This window comes from Acanthopagrus latus, chromosome 19 (assembly GCF_904848185.1).
Source record: "Acanthopagrus latus isolate v.2019 chromosome 19, fAcaLat1.1, whole genome shotgun sequence".
Lineage (NCBI taxonomy): Eukaryota > Metazoa > Chordata > Actinopteri > Spariformes > Sparidae > Acanthopagrus > Acanthopagrus latus.
The window spans coordinates 438,867-463,866 of NC_051057.1; the positions used below are offsets into that span (position 1 = coordinate 438,867).

General features: G+C 39.7%; 3 protein-coding genes across 12 annotated transcripts in view; 2 read left to right on the plus strand and 1 right to left on the minus strand.

Annotated features, from left to right (window-relative positions):
• Positions 1 to 25,000, minus strand: part of LOC119008775 — a 30,697-nt gene that overhangs the window by 3,715 nt on the left and 1,982 nt on the right. For 2 of the 7 annotated variants that reach the window (XM_037079434.1, XM_037079433.1), the window contains 12 exons: positions 13,762 to 14,477; positions 13,443 to 13,592; positions 13,207 to 13,338; positions 13,003 to 13,026; positions 11,427 to 12,488; positions 11,134 to 11,273; positions 10,829 to 11,030; positions 10,434 to 10,550; positions 10,075 to 10,277; positions 9,551 to 9,696; positions 8,785 to 9,462; positions 8,505 to 8,590 (listed from right to left, as the gene is read on the minus strand). In XM_037079434.1, coding sequence (XP_036935329.1) covers positions 9,625 to 9,696; positions 10,075 to 10,277; positions 10,434 to 10,550; positions 10,829 to 11,030; positions 11,134 to 11,273; positions 11,427 to 12,488; positions 13,003 to 13,026; positions 13,207 to 13,338; positions 13,443 to 13,592; positions 13,762 to 13,810 — 2,151 coding nt within the window. In that variant the 5' untranslated portion in view covers positions 13,811 to 14,477 and the 3' untranslated portion in view covers positions 8,505 to 8,590; positions 8,785 to 9,462; positions 9,551 to 9,624. Of the gene's footprint in view, positions 1 to 4,692; positions 4,832 to 6,465; positions 6,585 to 6,786; positions 6,939 to 7,020; positions 7,138 to 7,227; positions 7,331 to 7,430; positions 7,520 to 7,703; positions 7,779 to 7,877; positions 7,971 to 8,058; positions 8,101 to 8,245; positions 8,405 to 8,504; positions 8,591 to 8,784; positions 9,463 to 9,550; positions 9,697 to 10,074; positions 10,278 to 10,433; positions 10,551 to 10,828; positions 11,031 to 11,133; positions 11,274 to 11,426; positions 12,489 to 13,002; positions 13,027 to 13,206; positions 13,339 to 13,442; positions 13,593 to 13,761; positions 14,478 to 14,559; positions 16,774 to 17,013; positions 17,035 to 19,113; positions 19,529 to 25,000 lie in introns of those variants that run through there. The other 5 variants (XM_037079432.1, XM_037079435.1, XM_037079431.1 and 2 more) reach the window with 5 other exon arrangements.
• LOC119008781 lies at positions 281 to 5,751 on the plus strand. Of its 4 annotated transcripts, none has more exons than XM_037079450.1 (4): positions 281 to 2,908; positions 3,043 to 3,198; positions 3,743 to 3,838; positions 4,565 to 5,751. In XM_037079450.1, the coding sequence occupies exon 1, from the start codon at positions 503 to 505 to the stop codon at positions 1,670 to 1,672; it is 1,170 nt and encodes a 389-aa protein (XP_036935345.1). In that variant the 5' UTR covers positions 281 to 502; the 3' UTR covers positions 1,673 to 2,908; positions 3,043 to 3,198; positions 3,743 to 3,838; positions 4,565 to 5,751. The 4 variants fall into 2 exon arrangements, with proteins under 4 accessions (XP_036935345.1, XP_036935347.1, XP_036935344.1 ...); XM_037079449.1 differs by having other exon boundaries at positions 281 to 3,198.
• On the plus strand, positions 18,231 to 23,435 carry LOC119008788 (zinc finger BED domain-containing protein 4-like). Its single transcript, XM_037079477.1, has 3 exons — positions 18,231 to 18,722; positions 22,129 to 22,266; positions 22,569 to 23,435. Exons 1-3 carry the CDS (start codon positions 18,625 to 18,627, stop codon positions 23,101 to 23,103), a joined length of 771 nt encoding a protein of 256 aa, XP_036935372.1. The 5' UTR covers positions 18,231 to 18,624; the 3' UTR covers positions 23,104 to 23,435.

Genomic DNA, 25,000 nt, shown 5'->3' on the forward strand with positions numbered 1-25,000 from the left:
TATTCTTTTCAATATGTACCCATCCTACAATCCTTACAGCAACTGTTAAACAATAAAGACGTTGTAAGTAAAATACTGACAAGACATTCAGGCAATGCATCACAGCTTTCATCCTTTCGAGATGGCAAATATTTTAAGTTAAATGAGTTTCACACAGATGGGGAGCTAAGAATTTCACTTATACTTTATGTGGATGATTTTGAAATATGTAATCCACTTGGAACCTCACGGGAAAAAACACAAAGTGACTGGCGTGTATTGTCTACTTGCAGAAGTGCCATCAGAATTGAGATCCCAATTAACATCAATTAATTTGGCACTTCTTTGCAAAGCTAATGATGTTAAGAAATTTGGCTATGAAACTGTCCTGGAGCCTCTCTTGAAGGACCTTATTACATTAGAGGAAGAAGGCATTTTTTTTCCTGCCAGTGGCAAAAATATCAGAGGAACAGTTTTTTGTGTTTCAGCGGATAATCTAGGTGCTCATTCCTTGAGTGGCCTGATGGAAAGTTTTACTGGGCATTACATATGTAGATTTTGTATTGGGGACCATTCAGACTACCAGCAAAAAGAGGTGCATTCTGGGTTTTTTCCACCAAGAACAAAGGAGAATTATACTTTACATGTTCAATCTGTAAAGGAAAACCCTGATCTCGTACATTGTTACGGTGTAAAGAAGGTTTGTCCCTTAACAGAGAAATTGAAGCATTTCCATTTTGTGACAGGGTACCCACCAGATGTGCTCCACGACCTCTTGGAAGGAATAATACCTTTGGAGTTGGCACTATGTTTTAATGTGTTTGTAAAAAAGCAGTATTTCACTCTTTTACAACTGAACGATTTGATTACCGAGTTTCCGTATAATTGGACCGATAAAACTGACCGCCCCCAACCCATCCCACTAAATCTTTCTTCTCGCAGATCTATCGGTGGAAACGCACACGAGAATTGGACACTACTAAGATTATTACCATTTATAATTGGTGCAAAGGTGCCATTCAGTGATCCCGCATGGCAAGTTCTCATGATATTAAAAGATATTACTGAACTCGTGGTATCCCCGATTCATACCGAGGACAGTATAAGTTATCTTGATGCATTGATATCTGAACATCGCCATAGACTGCTGGAAGTTTTTCCTGACTTTAAGTTAACTCCTAAGTTCCATTTCTTGGAACATTATCCAGACATGATAAAATGCTTTGGACCTTTGGTTTGTGTCTGGACTATGCGCTTTGAGGCAAAGCATAGTTTTTTCAAGCGTATTGTTAGACACACAAACAGTTTCAGAAACATTCTACTCAGTCTCGCCACAAAGCACCAAATGATGATGTCATATCATTTACATGCTGATGCTTTGAAACCTGCATTATGTGTGAGTAAAGTAACTAGTATTCCATTGGCATTGCTGCATGAGGAAATACAGGAGTCTTTTAAAAAAGTATATCCAACACAAACCACAGTGGAGCTGACAAATGCACTGTCATATCATGGAACCAGATATGCAGTTGGGATGATTTTGCCTCATGGTGCTACTGGTGGTCTACCCGATTTTGTGGAAATTTCACAAATTGTGATTGTAGGCAGTGATCTTAATTTCATTGTTAAGTTGCTTAACAGTTGGTATTATGAACATTTTAGGGATTTGTTTTGGAGCACTCTGGGAAGGTGACTCTGCTGCACATACAGCAACTTAGTGATACATACCCCTTGGCAGCATACTGTGTGGGAGGGAAACGCATGGTCAGTTTAAAAAGACACATTATTGTCCAGTAGTAGGTGAAAAAGCTAAAAGCATCAACGGTACAGCAATCCTACTCTGATTTCCAGTTGTGAATTGTTTTCATACAGATGGACCCTGTTGTTGTGAAGGTGATTATAGATCATCATAGTGAGAAGCTCACACTGTCATCAGGGATGCCAGACACAGTGGAGCAATTGCATAAGACTGTGAAGGACACTTTCCAGATCCATGAGGAATTCACCCTCCACTACTTTGACGAGGACTTTGGTGATATCTTCACAATTCATTCTACTAACGAGGTTAAACATAAGTGGACAATCAAGGTGGTCATTATTCCATCCATAGTGCTCTCATTAGCAACACCGGAGACTGAAAATGTGGCAGATGCAGACAATGTGAGTGACACCTCCAGTTTGACTTCAAAAACACTGTCTTCACAGTCATCCTCTAGTTATGCTGACTACCAGTCAGATGGCACATCATCAGTGTCATCACAAGGCACTGTCTTACTAAGCCCCGAAAGGGTATTGTGGCCAAGTGAAATTGAAATTCCACGTTTTTCAGTTGCAACAGAGGCAGTACTGAGGAAAGCGAATGAACAATTTTTGAAAAATGGAACTGTCCTCAACAACCCCAAATTGAAGTCTGAAATACTGGAAAGGCTGGCAGATTACATGTACAGTTACACTGCCTATCACACAGGCCTTCAGGTCGGACAGGTTGCAGAAGCCTTAGTCCAAAAACACCCATGTCTAACAGAACCTGGAAGTCGCAACGGATGGATTGGATGGATGTACAGCCTAAAATACAAGATGGGGAATTATAGGTCCAAGTTAAGAAATCTTGGATTTCCTGAAGTTACGTGCAATTCTCTCAAAAACAAGCGTCCTGGTGAGAGGAAACCAGCCCAAAATGTTAAAAAAGCACGCAAAGGGGAAGTGATGTATCTCCCACATTATCCTTCAGGAGAAAGCAGTGAACACCAAGAGCAACAGCGGCTCAAAATTCTGTCTGAATTAAAGAAGAGAGAGAGGGCAACCATCAATGGACTGATGTCCAACACTTTTGCTCATCGAAGACAGGATCTTGTTAGTCTTCAACTGAGCATCAAAGAGATCAAGGAAAGGTGGCCTGCCTTGTTCGATGTGTCACAAGTGAGAAAATGTAATTTCTCCAACACAGTTTAACACATATACCTTGGGCAGAAGAGGCTGAAATTCAGAAATTGCATTGTTTAAATCTAAGTTTGTAAATTGGGCCCTGTCCTTTTTTGTCTTTTTCTTTTTCTTTTTTTTCAGGTCAACGCTGAGTTCCATCGAATTACCACCGTAAATCTTGAGGCCAAATTCATGTTCATGTTAGACCATTACACCCCTAAACTGCTTGCCATCTTCCAAGCCAAGAAAGGTGCTGCTGGAGAGAGACATCGTACAGAAATGAATATTCTACTCCAGGTATTTCAGTTTACTCCTCTGTTGAGATACTTCTTTCCCTCACCTGTTGTGTCTCTTCTAAACCTAATTTACTTCTCTAATAACTGACTCTTCTGTACTCTTGCATTCAACACAAGGTCATATGCCTCATGCAGCCTTTATTCCACCACAGTGTTTCTCAATCTCCTCTGTCTGTCTTCTTCATATGCAACATACACTCTTCACATTATTGCTCCTCTACCACTCTGCCTACCACACTGTTTTATCTTTCATTCCTTTTTCCTCTTGTTTCAGTGTGAGTATATTCTGAGTAGACTTTTAAGGAATATATCACATGGCAAACATGACCTCAAGGTTGCGGCGATCACTCCAGATAAGGGCTGAATGATATAATGAATTTTAATAGAAATTGCAATGTTTTACCAATTGCTTCACTAAATTTTGTTTGATTTTTTTAGTGTAGTCAAATCTGTTATAATATTTAAAGTAAAAGGGCCAAAATCTGCACTGAGGAGAGTGACTGCTGAATCTTGTCAGCTGTTTAAATACATTTTCTCCTTAACAGAGTGGAATTCCCATAGAGAAAACCAGAGAAGTTGTCATCCGATGTCTCATTGATCACCTGGGTGAAGATGTGGGTGCCTTAATCAAGGAGTTTGAGGTGAGTGCAATAGATGACTTTCAGCATTCTCCCTACAGTAATCTGTAAATTTGTGTTTCCGCTGAATACATAGTCAGCTGTAACAATTGGCACTTTGACTTTTTGTGTCTATTGGAAAGAGTACAACATTAGTCTTGTAGCTTATATCCAAATCAGTTTGGATTCTGCACACCTAATACATAAAATATTATCTAAATTTAAAGTAATTCCATATTGGCGTGACGCTCAGTTCAAATCTATTTTATTTATATAGTGCCACTTAACAACAGATGTAATCTCCAGAGAGGATTTATCTTCACAGATTATGTTTCATTTCAATAGTTTCTATTGGTTTAAAAACACTGCCACACTGACATGGTCAAAAAACTATTTGCTTTCCCTCTCATACACCTGCTGGTCATCACCTGTGTCTTACCTGTATGCTGTTTGCTATCATAATGCCCCACCTAGTTTATGGCCCCCCACTACATTATGGCACCAACAGACATATCGCTAAGTCTAGTAGATGAATGAATATATGCACAGATACCTTCATTAGTGGTGAAGTCAGAATTATTATTGTTATTTGCATGTGTCTGTTCACATCACTCAAATTTGTCATATATGCTAGTTAAAATAATAGACAACTTACAACGTGATGTAGCTGATTTATGTAGTTAGTTTGGTCTTTTTTTATTTTGGTGACATACTGCCTGCTATAACCAGTTTCCTTTACAATGTCTACAGAATTTTGGTGATTCAGCGGTCAATGTGGAAGAAGAGCTGGCAGCAGAGACGATGGCTCTGTACCTTGTGCGTGATGAAGATGGACAAGTCAGGGATGTAGGGATCGTCATTGAGGGTTCCACCGTACTCAACCACCTTGGGGATCTCAGCAGAGCCTGCTGCTACTTGCTTGGACTAACTTATGCCTTGGACCTCAAATACCCCAAAACTCTTAAATACATTTTTGAAGTATTTCAAAAGATGCTCGTTGAAGTGGATGCTGGAAACCTGTCAACAAAGGTGCAACGACTGAAAAACAATGTAATGATATAGTTGTCTGTGGGGTAGATGAGCACAGATGAGACTCATACAACTGAACCATGTGTGTAAGGCAAAAAACAGACTGTACGCTCAGTAATTAGTGAGGTTCTTCTGGACAGAAATTTGGACAATCTATGGCTTCATTTCGTCAAACCACCTCCAGGTGTTGTCTGACTGATTGTTGATGTTTTTTTGATTGTACATTTACATTTTGCATTAATATGCGTTTGATTTTTTTTCTTCAATCATTCTGTGAGGCGTGAGGCATCCAATTTTTGAGTTTCGAGTCAAGAGTTTCAAGGCATTTTCACCAGAAGTGACTTAAATGTTGTACTTCTAAAGGAGGAAGTAGTTTTTGTATTTCCAGTTTGGAGTATCTGTAATTGTGAGAAATGCAGGTGTTTAAAAAAGCATAAGAGATGACCAATGTATTGTCATATCTAAATGTGAAGCCAAATATGCTGTGGAGATGATTTTGCCCTTGTGTCACAGATGTGATGGGCCCAGTTACTAGTCATCAATGTGTTTAGTGTGAAGATTACCCCTTGCATTAATATGCATCTTTAATATGTATCTTTTTCATGGCCATTTGGCAAGAAGCATTTTAGTTCAGAGGCGTTTGATCTTGGGTATCCTGAATTGCCTTTCTTGTAACAGCTTCGAATGTGCTGCTGTAGGTTGTGTCCACATAACTTGAGTGGTAAGACAGACGGACAAGTTGCGATATGTGATCTAGCTCCAGTTCTTAGGGAGAAGTTGCCATGCTAAGTATTTTAAAAATTCCTTATTGAAATGCACTTTTATGTATTAGGTATATGCATATACTGGAAAAAATGTAATTTTCTGTGGGAAAAATGTTTTAAAATAAAGTTTAATGTTTTGTGAGATCTTGGTCATATTTGTATATGTATATAGTAGTAGTATGTATATAGTACTGAATATCCTCAAATCAAATACAGCAAGTTTAAAAAATCAATCAGTACAACAAATTTTTTTTAGTAAGTCATTAGAAAATTTGCAATTATCTCCTACAAATGTTTTCAATTATATTTACTCAGTTTTTTTAGTGCTTTCTACTCACGTTTTTCTATATGGTTTACACAGTATTTCAGTTACATTTACTCAATTTATGTGGTGTTTGTGCCAAGTCAAATCATTCAGATGTAATTGAAAATATTACTTACTCATTACTCATTACTCATTAATAGATTTACTCAATACTCATGTTTTGTTTTAACAGATTTGAGAGCTTTCAAATCAACTCAGTATTTTTAAGTGTAAAAATGTTTCACCAATTAAATTAAGTACTATGCAGAATTATTTTTTAGAGTGTAACAGACTCCAGAATGTCATCTCTGTTTAAAGAAAAGCATTACCTGAATGTTTACACGTCTATTTTGACAAGGTACATAAGTCCTACTCTTGTTAACTGTAAATTATATAACACATTTCAATCTTTGTACATTAATGTTAAGACACTGAAAATGATTACAGGCATTAAGGGTAAAACCATGTTAATATTCTGTATGAAACACAACAACAACAGTTATCACTTTGATCTTCATGGCAACCAAGCTTCTGCAAAATGAGATTATTCTTACAATTCAGGGGTGCTGTTGCATCCACAAAAAAAATCCTTAGACGTCCAGTCCCCCTCCACACCAGCACACTGGAAATGCATTGTACCCATGAGTACATCTTTATTTTTTCATGGAAAACACTGTTGAAAAACACAAGTGGGACAATTTTACCAATAGTTAATAACTTTTGATTTACTGTCAAGTTAGTCCAGTTCAATTGGGTCTCAAATCATTTTTCCATATTTCCTGTGTGACTTGGCTTTGTCTGATATAGTCAACTGTGTTGTGTGTAAAGTACTATATAAGTATACTTAACATAGTTTTCATTTATGTTGTACATACCTGGTTGTCCCAGTTGCCCGCTGGAACAAACAGGACCTTAGTTTCCAGGCCAGGCAATGGCTGTTGGAGTTCGGTTTTTTTGCTTCAGCTTCCTGAAGTTTTATTTCCTTCTTCTCCATTTTGAGAAGCTCCTCAGCAGTTCTTGGGAAGTCCTGTGTTACAACGATCTGTTGTACATCATCTGTCTTTTATTCATTACAGATTTTGGTATAACATTTTAAAAAAACCTCTAACCTCTGCGTTGACAGTCTTCAGAATTTGAGCAGCATGGTGCAGACGAAGAGTCCTACATTGATTAAGAGTGAGAGCCTCTGCAGTGACCTCACGGTTTAGGGCCTCATTTTCAGCTGCCTAAAAGTGAACAAAAAAATTCACTTGATGAAATCATAAACCACACTTGCACTGAACAGGGACAAGCAGCTCAAAGAATAAACAGCTTACAGAACACACAAAGACTCCACAGTTAACAGTGTCTTGCTGCTTCCACTGTGAAGGAAATGTCACAGTCCAACCTTCAAGGCCACCAGATAATCTGAAGACATTTCTACAAGAGAACAAATTGGCAATAATTTAGTATGATCATTATGCCACATATGTAGTAATCAATGACAAATATCAAATGTTGTATGAGACTTTCCCTTTACCTGAGGAGGTCCATGTCACCATGACTGATCTGACATTGAAGCATGAGTGAATCATAAACTCTGATCTGTCTCAGTTTGAAGTCAAATACCTACAAGGACATAAATCAGTCATAACAATTCAAAAAATATCACATTTGTATGACTTCAAATGGAGTTAATGGTTTAGGTTATGCTTTTGCTCTTTCTGCATCATTGACTTTGTTGCTAAAACATATTTACCAAATTATATTAATAGTCCAGTCACAGAATAAAACTTGTTTAATGGAGGCTCACCCAAAGAATAAAATGGTTGCCCGTCTCTGGAGACAAGTGACCAACAATCCTGGGGAGGAATAGCTTGTCTGACACCTATAATAAAACAATATCAGGTTGGACAACACAGTCCATGTGAAGAGTAGATATATTTTTCAAATATTTACATTGTCTTATGTTTCAAAAAGGACCTACTGGGATGCATTTGACAACCTGCTCACTCACACCTCCACTCGTGGTCCATTCCCGGTGCCACAAAATGAAGTCATAAGTACCCAAAGAACCACTCTATAACATAAAATGTATGTGTTAATACCAGCAAACATTGATAAGGCAACAAAAGCAATCAAAAATGGAAGAACATTAAATCTATTACCGTGTGTTCTTGGGCCAGCTGAGCAACTCGATAGTTGACTGCCTGTAATTCAATATACTTGTTAAAATACAACACTCAATATGTGCTAATTGGTATAAGGTACACATCTATACTTTAGAAACACTGCAGTAACTAATTACAGTTCATGTACAAACTAACTTCAAACACCAGATTTATCTGCACTTACATCATCCGTCAACCATGGCATGACCATGGAAGATTGTGCCAACAATTCCGGTGGGCAAAAACTGCGAATGTCCTTTATGGTCACAGGAAATCGCCTTGACACATGAGTAATGATTTGAGTTCCTTTGCGGCATCCAGAGAACAAGTCCTCGAGTTTTCCCTTAATACAAACAGTATGACAAAAATATTAATTTTGATTCATAATATGATTTAAGACAAAATTAAAAGCCAACACCTGTCGTGTGATGATGTTTTATTACCTTGTCATTATCATCGATGGCATATAGTTCTGCTTGAAATGATGATCTCACAGTGCCAGCTACAGTCGGCTTATGATCTTCCTTCCCTTCAAAGAAAGATCAAAGAAGAACGTATGACTTATTTGGAAAACATGCTTACTTTGTAACATTAGTGTTTTCATCCGGTTGGGCTACAACAAGAGGATTGAAGACCTAGGTTATGGCACTTTCTTTTTTATGTTTCCACCTCCACAACTTTTAAATCCAGTATTATGTTATAACATATAGCGAACAAGCTTACCAGCAGACTGCAGACCCAGCATTCCATGAAGGCCAATAGACAACTGGGTATTGCATAAGGCCTCCATTTCTGATTTGAAAGTTAGGTTGATTTTCTCATTGTGGAGATCTATCAAAACCCGTAGTGTTTGTTTGAAGTGTGCCTCTTTCATTTGGCACAATGAATATCTAACAGATGCAAGTTCGCGATTGAACTGCTCTGCAACTGATGAGTTGATTTCTGTTCGGAGGCTGGGGCAGATATTCAGACTTCTAAGCCTCTCTTCTGGACGTTTCTGGTTTTTCTGGTGGAATCTGTCATAGAGTGAATATCTCTCTGTTGTGCCTGTGATAGGATGTGTTGCTGCCACTCTGTCACCATCGAGACTTCCCTGTAGTGGGAGTGGGAACCTCAGGTTCTTAACCCACTTCATGTCCATCTGCAATTCCTTATTGACAGCCAGCTTGATGTTGTCAGGGGTTGGAGCACACAGTCTTCCATCATGTTGCTTGAAATACAATTGTCTTGTCCGGTTGTTTGTATGCCGAGCAACTTGTCCAGCCACATCTGAAATGTAGCATGTGGGGAACTGTTTAAAACTCAGCAGCCCATCAGCGTGGTCCCTGGCTGACTCCGTCCAGAATAGGAAATTTAGGTAGTATACAACTCCGTGCATACATGAAAAATGAAGGACACCACCTAAAGAATAGCAAAGATCATATAACATAATGCTGTTATAGGAAGGAAAAACAAATAAATCCAAAAAATATATCCAAAAATTTCTCACCACCGCTTTCTGTAGTTTCCAAAATAGCTTGGGGTATATGTCTTTGAAGTTCAGCAGTTCCTCAAGCCTGATAATCAGATCTGCAATGGTCCCCTCTGCTGACACACCCAAGGCATTACAAGCATCTTGTAGTTCTTTTTTTGAGGCTATAAGTTGAAAAGACAAAAAAGAGACCCATTATGTCACTGGTGTGGTGGGGTGTTGGACCCTAGTCCAAGGAGTGAGTGGACAACAGGAGTATATATACTGGCTTGATTACAGATGGGATAACATATGAGGTGGGTGTGGCTGACTGGCAGGAGTGGAGCAGTGGTGGGGTGAGTGCAAATTAACCTGAGAGCCAGGAAGGAAAAGAGAAAACTAAGGGGGAAAATACTGTGATCCTGACACATTACACACACACAGTATGTCATATAACATATTGTTGCAAAAAACAAAATAAAACCCACAACCTTAGGAATACGGAGTACTATGTCTACAGTTACAGTATACTGACAGACAAGCAATATTAACATGAAGTGTACCTTCTTTGAATCAAGTAGATCCAGAATGATGTCCTCATTTATCTTTTTGAGGGGATGCTTGGTTTCAGCATCGGGGTTTTTTTTCATGGCCTTTCTGAACTCTGTTTTGGGTAGAGTCTTTCCCACTCTGGTGTGCTCTCCCATCCACGGTGCCAAAGTGGAGTGTCCAACAGAGTTGTGGTATGGGTTAGCCACAGATGTTCCTATTAATAAAACATATAGTATTTTTCGTAGTTTACATTAGTTCCAAGATTTGTTTGTCGCCAAGCTTATGTCGAAGTGTAAGGTTGATACCTTTGTTTTTTCACACTTTTCAAAATTTATGATAGTATAAAGCACTGGCCATATGTAGTCCATACCTGATATGAGTCCCTCTGCTATCAGTGACTTGTCCAAGTCTGACCATGCCTTCACTATATCCACTTCAAAGTCTTCCTCAGAAACAGTCTCTGGATCTGGCCTTTTAAATGTGCCAACTGCAAATGAAGTTTTGCACAGAATTACAAAAGCACAGCACCAACACAAACATTCATAGAGAAACATAGAGTCACCAATAACTTCACATATGAAATTCCAAAAATTATGAAACATTTGCCATTGCAACCTTCTGAAATAACAAATAAATTATTTAATCACTGCCCACCTGACATACTTGATACAGGCACACATTTGCATCTTTAAGTCGGTTGTGAGAATCTACATCATAAATGTAATGTTACCATGGATTAAAACATATTGGAAAAAATATTCTTACGTGGGATATCAAAGGCCAGTTTCCAGTTGGCGTCAGCCACGACCACAGCTGGATGGTGCCCACACTGGTAGCAGGAAAACTGAAACTTGAAATTAGTGAGCGATAAAAAGTGATGAAATGCTTTTCTCACTGTTTGGTGATGGTATCGGTTGTCATTTAACAATGACATAGTGTCCAGCATACGTCCACTGGTTGTCTTGTTCTGTAATGAATCAACATACAAATATGATATCTGTTATCAATTACTCGCTGACATAAATGCTGGCTGAAATTTTTTGGCCTAAATGTTTTTATGATTTCCTTACCGCCAAACCAGAAAGCAAAAGCTCACACAATGGCAATGTCAAGAGGACGCGGTTATTGAAGTTGTGAAAACCAGAGGTATATTCCTGGAACCTCACAACGTTAGTGCATGCTGGGCACTGTTTTACAGCTACAGAGACACCTGTTAATTGAAAGAAAAGTAGTTTAAAGTTTAATTATATATAGCACTGTACATTATTTGCCATTGCACATGTCATTTAAAACAAATATGAATGTGATGTCATGATGGGTACATTCTTGCAAAAGCATAGAATAGCATTTTTTACAGACTTACCTTTCTGGACATAATTAATCCCATACACCACAGCTTGCGTGGTTACTGTGTTGGAGGGATTCAGAGCTGGAGGGGTGGGACCAGGACAGTACGGACAAGTGTTTTCTGTGGGGACAAAACACGGTGGTGGTGGTTGCTGCTCCTTAGTCCTCAGCTCCACAGGCAAATCCTGTAGGAATGGGATGCGCTTGTGTGTCATGAGGTAGTCTGTCATAATGCAGATTTTCTGACTGTTCACAGGTTGTTGTTCACAGCTGATGCTGGTTTCAACAATGTGACTTTCCAGGTCATCAATATCTTGTGTCTGAATGTCCAATGTTTCCATTAAAGTGCCTGGGGACTCTTGAAAAATCCACCACATGGCCATCATGCGGTGGATACAACGGTGTGAAGTCCCAGTCCCCCGACACTGACAGTTCCATTGTCCCGCAACTGTGTCAAACATGACTATAGTCCTTCCGAACTGACACCAGTTGTCTGTCTGCGATGTGAAGACTGAGAAGAAAACCCACCGTTTGGAGTATCCCTCATCTTCAAAAATAACTGGAAAAACACTGTCCAATCCAAGTTTGTTTGAATCCAGGTTGAGGTTTTCGCATCTGACACCCAATTCTGAGGACATCAATCCCTTACTCAACATGTCCTTGAGGGAGGCAGATGTGAGGACTGCTGGCTTTGCATATGACTTGGCATTCTTTGTTCTCTCCAAGTGTTTGCATTCCTTTCCAGGATTTCCTGAGGACCATGCAATTTGCATGAATTTCCTGCAATTTGGAACCTCACAGTCAATTTTTGGTGGGTTAGTGGACTTGATTACATGCACCGGCAAAACAGGGCTGTGGTCATACTTTGGTGTGTCATAAATCCCATTTCTTACGTCAATGCAAATCATGGGGGCAATGTCCAAGCAATGTACATCTCTGATATGTCTTTTTAGATTTTTTTGGGAACTTAGCTCAGATGTGCAGTGGGGACATGACACCTTTTCTGGTTTACTGTCCAAGTTGTCTGCAGGGTCTTCTGTGACATTGTCGGCTTTTCGTTTTAAAGCCTTTGTCTTATCTGCCAAATAAAAAACAAAGACACAGTTGTTATTGTGAAACATTAAAGTACTTATTAAAGATCTTTAAACCACAATACAAAAGCCACTGTATTTCTGCCCTGAGACTAGCTCTAGAGTATATTTGTTTTTTGCCACACCCAGGGAGCTGCAATCGAAGACATTACTGAGGAGGACACACCACTGATGACCATCAGACTAAACAATTGCAAAATTATGAAACAACAATTTAAAGTGAAATATTTCTTAGATATAAAGGCAGAAACATATAGTCATCTTCCTGGGGGCTGACTGAGGGACTGAAGTAAGCACCCACAGATTTAACCTTGTTAAAAATGTAATTCAACTCTGCCAGGACACAAAAATATGCTCCTTTCTGGACACACATCATAGCTTTTATATGCTGTGTGGTGTTTTTAGCATTACCTGCATCAAACTCAACAATTTGGCACTTTCTGAAAAAAATCTGTAATAAAACATAATGACAAATACTAATATTTTACTGTCATGTAATACCTCGTTTTTTGCTTGATGCAATACCTGCAGGAAACAAATGGAAAGAAATGTGGTAAACATTAGGATTATAAAATTGTATAGTTCATAAAATTAAAGTAGACTTTAAATACAAAGAAAAAAACAGAAAATTGAGAAAATACTGCTTGGTTATATTGATTGAAATTGAGATTAAAATGTGTGTGGATGTTGCAGCAGAACACCTACCATGCATGACTTTTAAATGTTTCATGAAGTAGCATGGCCGTGAAAAAGTTTTAAAATTGCAATATGGACAATGGTAGTGGCTTCTGGATGCTTGTGTTTTGTCCTTGCAGAAGCAGGCCACCACAAATTTCTCTGAAAAAAATGGGTCAAAAACAAAAAACAAACAAAAAAAGAATATATATTTTCAATAAATGTAATCATGTCCTACACCTTTATTGTTCAGCTGTACTACATACCTTGATTGTTTTCCACAAAGTACATTGCATCTGCAAGATGCTTTTTGCAAAGATGATTCTTATTTGCCAGTTCCTTTTTTTGACAGAAGACACATTCAGACCCATCACAGGCCAAAAACGATGCTACATCGGAGAACATCTGATGTGAACCTATCAAAACAAATAACAAAGGTGACAAAATCAGAGCCCCCGGGCTCAAACTTTATAACACTATAAGTACATGAAAAAGTGTTTTTTGTAGGGCTAAGTAAATCTTTCTGCTGTGTTTCACAGTGATTTATCTCACTAATTCCTTTTATTTACTTATAGCCCAACTCACCTTCCATTTTCCAAACTCGTTGAAAAAAGTCGAGAGTCTGTGGAAACATTAAAGTTAACAGTCATTGGCCAATGAAATTAGACTTCAAACATTTGGATTGTTGTAGAAAATATTTTTTGTTTACGTTTTTTTCTCATCACAGACCACAGGCTTTTGTAAAATTCTCATGTTAATTATCACGATTAAATTACCTAGCCATCTATGTATGAAAAAATGAGTCATGACCCATGTATTTAGAGCGATTTCAAACAAGAAACAAGAGATTCAAAGTGTTTATTGTCATGTACAGCAAGAAAAAACAAGTTTCTCTGTGCAATGATTTTTTTTCTTTGCTGTCCACACTGATGCCAAGTTATAAAATAGAATGTAAAAAGAAATTACAATAAATAAAGAATACAAATCTTATTTGTATACAAAAGTGAAGTGTCTGATGTTAGCAATGCAATGTGCAAAATGTACAGTGATGAGGGAGTCCGTGGTTATGACTCCTGTTATCTGTTCAGGAGTCTGATGAAAGAGGGGATGAAAGAGTTTTTCAGCCTTGATGTTCTGTATTTCACACTTCTGTAGGCTACCTCCGGCCTGAGGGTAGAAGTGTGAACAGTCCGTGATGTGGATGGGTGGGGTTGTAGTCTTGAAGCAGGTGGGAACAATGCTCTGGCGGAGAGGTTCAGGTGTTGTGGCCCTAGACCTCCTGGTGTTCTGCTTATCTGGGTCTGAAAAATATGACATAAATAAATAAAAAAAACATAAAGGGCATAGCTTTAGTGTAGGTAAAACAGTGGCAGTTGCACCCACTGGCAGCTATGGGAACACCTGAAGATGTAACCGACAAGTGCCGAAATACCGTCAGCTGCCCCGGCAGCTCGTCCGGACAGTGGCTGCTGCCCCGGCAGCTCGTCAGGACAGTGGCTGCTGCCCCGGCAGCGGGGCACCGCGGCCACTATCGAGCGAGGCGGCTGCCGCCGTGGTGGCAGCTGCCTCGGCCACTCATCCGGCAGCTGGAGCTGCCACCGGAAATGCCGCGACCAGCTGCCGCAGCCACAAAATGCGCTAGCCCTTGCTGCCGGTGTGAAGTGATTTGCACAGACAACAACGCTTTTGCTCAGTGAAGCTGGGACGTTTCCCTGAAAAAAAAAAAAAAAGCCACTTCGCTCTGATATCCTCTTTGGTAGGAAGGCAATGTAGGGAAACATGAGTGTCCGTACATCCGACGACAGAGCAGGAGTGCTTGGCTTTCGGGTTGCACATGGTTGCGGTCAGGTTGTTGCATACAAGTGAAGCGAGAAAATGGCGGATCCTCCTTCGGGTAGCCGGAGTAATATGGGAGGAGATATCCAGCGTGAGGGCTGGTGCATTCAAATCACCCGCACTCTTACGTAAGTGTGCAGGTGAAATCCAAATGGCTCTCTTAGAGACACATTTCCTGACTCCGCCTGTTTACAAAACATTGACGTAGAGGTCCTAAATCACTCTTAAGGGGTCGGGAGGCACTCCAGACATGCAATTATACATAATAAAGCAAGCAAAAAGTGGGTTTTTCATAATATGTCCCCTTTAATTCTATGTGTAAAAACACTCAAAGTTAAGTCTTGCAGTTTGTATTATTCAAAATGTTGACGCCGATATTTTCCATTTTACTGCAAATAAATATTGGCTCCAAATATCGGTTATCGGCCTCCTTGACTACTAATAATTGCTATCGGCCCTGAAAAAAACATATCGGTCAATCTCTATGTAGCACTCCCCTCAATAGATCTTTTACTAAGGGCAGGCTTCTGGGTTCCTCTATTCTAATTTTAACCCTGATTTACAAGAAATTTCTTAAAGGTAATTTGAATTCCGTTTTTTTATGCACACTCAACTTGTATACCTAGGTGAATTCACCTTTTAACTCTAGCAAAGGAAATAGCACAAGACTCATTTTAGTTTGAAAAATAAACCAATCAATGATTTAATTCGCATTTTAAATGTATTCAAGCAAAACAGCAATACACTTTCACTGAAATTATGTTTGAAATTAATTATGAAAAGATCTGATTCACTGTCAGTTGTAAAATTAACCGAAATTACCAGAGAGTACCTTTCTGTTGTATAGAACACTTTTAAGTTCCTCAAAATATATAGAATATCCCTTTAAGTTGCAAAAATACCTTCAAATTACTCCAATTATCACATTCAAACCCTTTTAGTTACTTTCAGTAATAAACTCAAACACCACTAAGTGGGCCCACACTCACACACATAGACACAGTCGGCAAAATAAAATAACCCCGTTACAGGCCTGATATGGTGACTTTTGAGTGTGAGAAAATCCGCCGTTGTTTCCAATGATCCAGGAACAGTCAAGGAAAAGTGTTATCTCCAATCCAAAGAACAGCGGTTTACCCGGTCCGAGTCCGGCAGGTGACACGGTGGGTAGACTGGAGACAGACTGGTGAGCAGACGATGGAGGCTCCCTGGCAGCCCGGGACGATGTCCATCTACGACGAGTCACACACACTGGCAGCGGTCGAGCCGAATCCTCATACTCCCCGGTGAGACCACAAGGCACAGCCGATGTTAGAACCTGGTTTAGCTCCTTGTGGCTACGTCCGTTCACTTTGCTAGCGAATGCTAACAACACAGTCCGAGTTAGCTCAGTAGCTAGGCTAAGCTAACAACAATGCAGCTTCGGCAGGAGTTCGAGCTGAAACTTCTCGAGCTGTACACTAAACAGTACTCGAATGTCTGGGTTCCGACTGTCGAGCAGACAGTCTCTTAGACACGGAAAAACTACACACTTAACTATTATCTTTGTAGAACTTTACACTCGCTGCCAGGCGTGTCCGTTGTGCCTGTTTACGTCTTCGCCCCTCCTTTCTTTTTTTTCTTGGTCAAGTTTTCTTTTTCCAGAAAAACACACTCTCCTACCCACTCGCTTCGGTCTACACCTGTCAATCACACCTTAACCAATAAATGACCAGCATCACACTTCTTCTCCATCAGTACTTCCTCTCTCTCCATGAGTTCCTTCAAAATAAAATAAAATATTTAACCATGTGCATTTGTGTCATTTTAATCTTATTTATTACACCTTACTCTTTTATCAAACTATTAACCTTAATGAGATATTCCTTTTACATTTTAAATACATTTTAATAACAGATTCAACCAAATATGAACTTTATTAACCCATGAATTATTCATTATTTTATGAGTAAGGATTTTTAACAGGGTTACATCTAGATAGAACTGCAAAACACTCCTCACCATACTTATTTGATGTCGCTTTTCTAGAAGGTGACTCCTCCACCTCTGCAGACTCTGACCTGCAGAGATGAGGCGAAAAGAGGTAGCAAAACCAGCTATACTAACCTCCTATCCCACCAACTGCAGGGCCACACCAGGCAACAAACTGGTTAATTGGCACCTTAGGAGCACAAAGCCAAACCAATTTTCAGGGCCTCCACATCCACAGGTCCACATATCGGGCGCCATGGATGGGGAACCAGCACGAACGGAGAGGTGGTGGCACAACAAATTGATGTCTAGGGTGCTTTTAGGCAGCGCCTGAATTAAAGGGAGAAAGACTGTTGATGTTAGTGCAAAAAAATCTCCACTTGACAACTGTCTATACTTGTGTGTTAACTCTGTGCATTGCCTCACCACAACAACAAAAAAGAAAAACCACAACAACAAAAAAGAAAAACAAGAACAAATAAAATTAACAGTGTTAATGTGCCTCCCCGATCTGAACTGGAGTGGTGTTTTGTGACTGGACTTCTGTGCTAGTCACAGTTTGTCCATAACAAACACCATGTTCAAGCATAGGCACCAGGACACCCTAGGCTGGAGGTCAATGATCAACTTTGTGGTCGTGTCATCTGACCTCCGGCCGTATGTCTTGGACACTCGGGTGAAGAGAGGGGCTGAGCTGTCAACTGATCACCACCTGGTGGTGACTTGGATGCGCTGGCGGGGGGGAAGCTGGACAGACTCGGCAGACCCAAACATATTGCGAGGGTCTGCTGGGAACGTCTAGTGGAACCCTCTGTCAGGGAGGTCTTCAACTCCCATCTCCGGGAGAGCTTTGACCAGATCCCGAGGGAAGCTGGGGACATTGAGTCCGAAAGGACCATGTTCTCCACTTCCATTGTTGACGCAGCTGTTCGGAGCTGTGGCTGTGGAGCTTAATTCTGTCACTGATTCAATCACAGGACCATAATGTGCAGTTACTAGCTTATCAATTTTAGGGGTAATATTTATGCTCAGGTAAGTGAAGTTATTTTAAACAACTTTTAATGGTGTTTGAACAAGTGAACAGGAGTGGGGAAGGGGGCAGCTTTGGCACGTTCTCCCGGCAAAGTTAAATCCTTTTGATATTGTATTTAGGGCTGCAGCTATCGAATATTTTAGTAATCGAGTATTCTACTGAAATTTCCATCGATTAATCGAGTAATCGGATAGAACATATTCTTTTTTAGTTAAAGAGAAATTATAAATATAGATGAGAAAATAAGACATTTCACGTAATAATGAACCATTTCTTTCACTTTTTAGACAATCAATGGCTTTATTAGATGCACATTGTTTAAAAGCCATAGCAACTGCATCTCAGGAATTGAATAAAATAAAAATAAATAAAACACAAATATAAAATAAAATAAATAACTTTCAATTTAGTGCATTTAAGTACCAAAAACATTTCCATTAATGATAGAAAAAAAAATACTTTGGCTATACAGACTTTATAGGCATAACAGTCTTCTCCTTTGGGATTTTTTGTGGCATAAAGGAGGCAAAAACATTTGAACTAGAACAAGTCCATGCATCAATTCAATAGTTTAGTTTTACACATTTCTGATGTGAGTGCAGTGCAATATGCAGAAGATAGGTAAGGTAAGGGCCACACCTTGCTATGTCTTACTCATGGCATGTATGCCAACCTTTAAAGGAGAACTTTATTGGAATGAAGGAAGGTGAGCATATCAATTTTCATTTTTATCAACCAAATTTTAAGTTCTGAAGTTTAAAGTTAAAATCTTGATGAGATTTTGCAGTGTTCAATAAAATTATGATACCTGCTTGGAGCACATTTTTACGCACCAGTGCTACTTGATGTTTTACCCATCAATGACTACTGAGCTAAAACTGACAACTACCCAGTTAGCTTTCTTATGTTTTCACCCTCATCACTATCTATAGCGCTGTTTTTACAGATTAAATAAAGCCTGTATGAAAGGCACGTTAGCCACGCATCGATAGTAAGTCATAATTTATAGAAAGCAAGCCCTCCGCAGGGCTAACGTTATGTTAGCAAGCTATAGTAACGTCCATCTCATTAATTAGTGCTACAATCACTTTTTTTACCTTGTCTCGGGTGACTGTCCTCCGCTCTCGGAATAAACGGGGTGCCTTCGTTGGAGATGCTGCAGCATTGAGGATGTACTATTGTGGAACGCAAGCGCTGTCTTGCAGTGAATGCATGTGACAGTGTTCCCCCCGGTGTCCAGCTTAAAATGCTCCCACACTTTTGACATTTTCTGTCTTTTCTTTGTTCCTTTGTCTTGGCTTGCGTCGCCTTCTTTGTCTCTACCTCCGCAACTACCCGACATTTCCGCCGCCATCGTCTTCTTCTGCTTCTGCTTCTTCTTCGTCTGTTGAATTTTGTTGCATTACAAGTCGTCCGGGCGAAATACCGTGCTTTGAGCTGGCAAAATTAAACGATTCCTCGAGGCAGAGAAAATTCCTCGATCATTTTTTGTAATCGAATTATTCGAATTATTCGAGTAATCGTTTCAGCCCTAATTGTATTGTCACCGAAGCTACTGAGTTGTTATTTAATATTCAATTATTATATATATGTGGAGAAGTACAAGTGGAGAAGTACTTGCCAAAACCAAAATGAGAAAGCTCTTTGTGGAGATAGCAATGTACAACACGAAAAAAGGCTTTTTCTGCATCCAGAGTAGAGTTCTCAACGGGCCTGAAAATTACAACCTGACCCGACCCGGCCTGCAGGTTTTTAAGCCCGAACCTGAAGCAGCCCAACACACCAGCATGAATTGTCTGCCCGAACCCGGCCCAAACCCAACCCCCTGCGCGCCTGCATTGTTTTTCTTATACACTTGTTATCATGATCAGACAGAAGCAAACACAAATTCAAATCAAACTTTATCTAAAATTAAAAGATTAAACACAAACATCCGAAATACTTTAAATAGCCTATATAAATAAATATGCCGTAAACAAAAATTAAATTAAGTCCTCTCCAGCCAGGCTATCGGCGTGAGTACGTCACTCAGCGGCGTCAGGTTTGTGTCTGCCCCTCCCCACGAAGCAAATGTGTTTTATAAAAAAGGATGCCCAAGGCCCGACCTGACCCAGCTCATTTGCGTATTTTTTTGGCCTGAACCCATTGAGAACTCTAATCCAGCGACAGTAGCGCTGATAATCTGAATTTGCATGAATAATATTGAGGACACAATGGACACAATGAAAAGCTTGACATCCCATAACAAATCTGTTTTGAATAAAATAACAAATTTCCCCCGAAACAAAACAAGTCATTACCTGTCCAACTGAAAGAGAGCAACCTCTGCATCACTTTTCAGGTCCTTCACATACCCCAGTTGTCTCCACCACTCAAACGCTGCACCAATGTTGACTCGGGTCTGACTTCTTTCTTTATCCAGAGCCTATTTCGTTGCAGCCATTTCTGCCTCAGGCTTTCTTTCTCTTGCCTATTTAGCGGGATGAGCTGTTACAAGTAACGCTGGCTGCATTTTCTCTGCCATTGAAACTAAATTAACGTCCTCTCCTGCAACTCCGTATTTCTGCAGAGAAGTGTGCTGAATATTTCCAGCATCAGTGAAACGTAACGTGTGCACTCGTGGATGAGGGAGGGACAGAGGGTGGAGCAGGCAGAACGAGACATGAAGGCATCTGAACAATCGTATATTCTCCTTTCACATACTTATATTTTCACTCTCGCACACATACATTCTCCTTTCACATACTTATATTTTTACTCTTGCACACATCCATTCTCCTTGCTGGGGGTGTCCCGATCCGATATTGATATCGGTCCGTTATCAGCCAAAAAACGAGTATTGAATTATATCGGACTGCATCTAAAATCTCCGATACAAGCAGTCCCTTCTGTTCCGCTCCAGCACTTCTATCCAGCAGCACCTGCTGTGATCACCTGGGCTCTATGTATTGGATGCATGCAGAGCCTACGTGATCACAACAACAGGGTGTGTTTGCTACTGCTAATAAAGTAGCAAGGAGAAGTGATGTCGGCCGTGTGGCGGTATTTTTCCATAGAGTCAGAAAAAGACGTTGCAGCAAAACTTGTCATGCACAAGTTCCCCGTGGTGGTACAGAGCCGGGAAAGTTTAATACAACCAACCTCATCGCGCATTTGAAGCACCATCACAAAAACCAGCATGATGATTTTCACAAGTCTACCGAGGCAAAGAAACAACAAACCTCTGGCTCCCTCAAACAAACAATGCTGGCCGAAACTTTTGTAAAGCATGACAAACTCCCACGGGACTGCAAAAAGGGATTGGCTATAACAGAAAAGGTAGCCCAATTTATTGTGCTTGCTATACCCCAGATGCATAAAGAAGTTCACGTGTATTGCCGCACATGTGGAGAAAGCAAATGTTGTTAGCTTCACCACTGACATCTGGAGCTCAGACCATTGTCCGCTGTCCTTATTGAGTCTCACAGCGCACTGGCTAGACGCTGACTTTACATCGCAGAGAGCAGTGTTACATGCACGCGAGTTCAGAGGTTCACACACAGCTAATGCCATCACGAACGCCATGGAGGAGATGCTGCGTGACTGGAAGATTGACAAAAAGAGGGTCCATGTCGTTTTAAGAGACAATGCTGCTAATATGAGAAAGGCCATGGATCAGCTAGGTGTGCCAAACTTAGGATGTTTTGCGCACAGTCTTCAGCTTGTAGTCCATGAAGGGGTCTTGTCACAGCAAGCTGTAAGTGATGCACTCGCCAATGGGAGAAAAATAGTGGGCCACTTTAAACATTCCCCAAGGCTTATTCAAGCCTTGAAGACCTACAAATAGAGCTGAACGTCACACCAAAACATCTCCAGCAGGATGTCCAGACACGATGGAGCAGTATCAAGTACATGATTGACAGCCTCATTCATTAAAAATGGCCACTGCATGTCTACTCATCTGAAGACAAGAACACCATGCCAGCCATTTTAACAGCAAACCAGTAGGGGCTGTTAGAGAAGACCTCAAAGATTCTGACCCCCTTTGAAGAGCTAACAACTCTTGTCAGTGCTGCCTCTGCTACTGCAGCCGATGTCATCCCATCTGTTCATGTACTGGTTCGGTTTCTCAGTAACAAGAGTGAAGATGACCAAGGGATCCAAACTATGAAAGCCACCCGTCTGGATGCAGTCTACAGACGTTTCAGGCATGTGGAATCTGAGCCCCTCTACACCGTGGCAACACTGGTGGATCCACGGTATAAAGACAGGCAAGGGAATTTATGTTAAATTGTTACATTTATTTAGCCTAATATGTATATGAGGAAAACTGTACTGTTCTAGTGTTTCACAGTCAAAAGGTATTGCACATATAATAACTTACTATTGGACAGATATATTTATATTGAATAAAAATTGCACCCATAGTGACATAAAGTTATTGAAGTGGGTTACAGAATCACTGTTTGGATTATCATGACTGTTTGTGACTGTGTTTCTTTCTGTGAGCATGAATGTGTGGGGACTGGGTTTGAAAAGCTCTAAAATATTATATATTTTATATTTATGCCAGGTACTTCACAAACGCAGAAAACCTTGGACATGCAAAGGCAGCATTAAAGGCAGCGGTGAAAGTTAGAGAAGAGTTAGAAGAAGAGCTGAAGACCACGCCTCCATCTGATGAAACTGTGTCCGAGCCAGTGAACAAGATTCCATGGATGGAGGGTGCAAGCAGCAACCTTGGCAGCATCTTTGATGAGATACTGGAGGAGAGCAGTGCAGCAGCAGGTCCTTCTGAGCAGATCACCCTAGGGGCAATCAGTGAAATGGAGAGCTACCTCTGTGAGGCTCCTATTGAACATAAGAACAATCCTTTACATTACTGGAGAGCCTATCAAGCTCGATTCCCCACCCTGGCAGCAACAGCAGCTAAGATCCTCTGTGCTCCCTGCACGAGTGTCAAGAGTGAAAGGCTCTTTAGCACAGCATCATTTATCATTGAGGAACACAGAAGCAGGCTGACAGCAAAGCATGCTGAAATGGTTATCTTCTCAAAAAAGAATCTCCACATCATGCTCGGATTGAAGAAAATGGAGATGGGGGAGTAGTAAGGGTAGTCAGCAGTTTAATTAGCTGACTGATTATTATTTGTTTTCTGCTCTTGTTATTAGAGTGACATGTTTATTTTGTTTACACTCTATTTTTAGTGAGGACTAAGAGCAATAACCACATTGTTTTGAACACAGTCAGTGAAATTTGAGCTGCAGACTCTTAACTTTGAGCAGTTGGACAGTGGACAATGTTGTGATGATGTTATTGTTTGTTTTTTTGTTCCCACTCTCAGTTGTTCCCACCATATACTGACTGTAAAAAATAACCAAAGTGAACTTGAATTGTTTGCACCTTAAAAGTATTATTTGTTTTTATTGGATTTATTGAGATCAGGGTCTTTTAATTTATTTTTTATTTATTGTATTCAATTGTAGAATATTCTTATGATTAAGTTAAACTAGTGGTTATTTTGCACTTTAAAAATATAACTTTTTGTTTTTATTGGATTTATTGAGGTTATTTTTCAGGGTCTTCTAATTTAGTTTTTATTTATTTTAATCAATTGTAGAATATTTTCATGTTGAAGGTTAAAATGTATGTAACCCATTAGTTAACAATAAATGGGTCAGTTTTCCTAACCCTGTCCCTGACACTTGTTCTCTGTTTGAGTAGTATCACTTGATCAAGCCTTTTCTAATATTCAACACTACAAAATAAGTAATAAAAGTATGTATGATTTAGTTTTCGTATCGGATTGACATTGGTATCGGCCAGTACTCAAGGCTGCAATATCGGTATTGTATCGGAAGTGAAAAAGCTGTATCGGGACATCCCTACTCCTTGCACATACATATATGTAAGTCTGTGGGTTGTTGTGTATTGAAGTCATGAAGTCATGATGGAGGGAGGACAGTTGCTTCCTTTGGGACATATTTTGGCTATTATACGATTGTAGAGGGACAGTTTAGTCGAAGTCAGCAGCTCTGTTTGAAGGTGTGAATACAATGTTTATCACAACTTTGGCGACTCTTGCTGCATTCATTTCAGCTCCATTGACCAGAGCAGTATCTACTGGTGGCAGACGACACGATGACAGACAGAAAGCCTGCTGTTTTGATAAGGTTTTGCTTGTGATACTATTTTAAAATATAATACATTTATATTTAAATATTCATCTTGGTGAAATTACTTCAGTTTCTCATTATATCAGTGTTTTTTCAATATTTTGAAGACATTTTAAAAATCCCAGTATATACCAATAACTGTGATCATTTTGGTCACTATTGCTGTGGTATGAAATGTTTATACCGTTACATCCCTATCTATATATCAACCAAAATTTTGCCTGTGAATACTCTCATTCATCCAGGTCATAGATATATCAAAGAAACTGAAGGCAACTGGATTTGTTTATATGTACTTGAAATATATACAAATAAATCCAGCAGCCTTTGATTCTGTTTCCTTCAGAAAACCAAAATTATTTGACAGCATTCTAAAAAATGATGAAAAATTAAAGGAACACCTAAACATTTTGTTCAAAACTGTGTAACCAGTCTATAAGTAGACCTGACATCCTATAGAACCTGGCCGAGCCACTATGAAGCTATTTTTATGACAGTAATGCAGTTACAAAAGTGGTTTCAAACTCTGAAAACACCACTTTGAGATTCAAGCGTTTAAGGATATCAACCCTGATTTATGCTTTAAAATGTGTGTCAAATGTGCAGATTGTTTGATACCCTTTTCAAAGTACCATACCAAATATTCAATACAATATATTGTGATCTGTCAACACAATAATAAGTTTGATATGTGATGCTTACAGAGTCACTACTTATTAAAGGATTAATGGCAAAACTCTGATGATCTGTAAAATATGGCAGAACCACTGTTACTTATATTATACGGTCATGATTAATCAATCGCAACCATGCACATAACCACTGCATA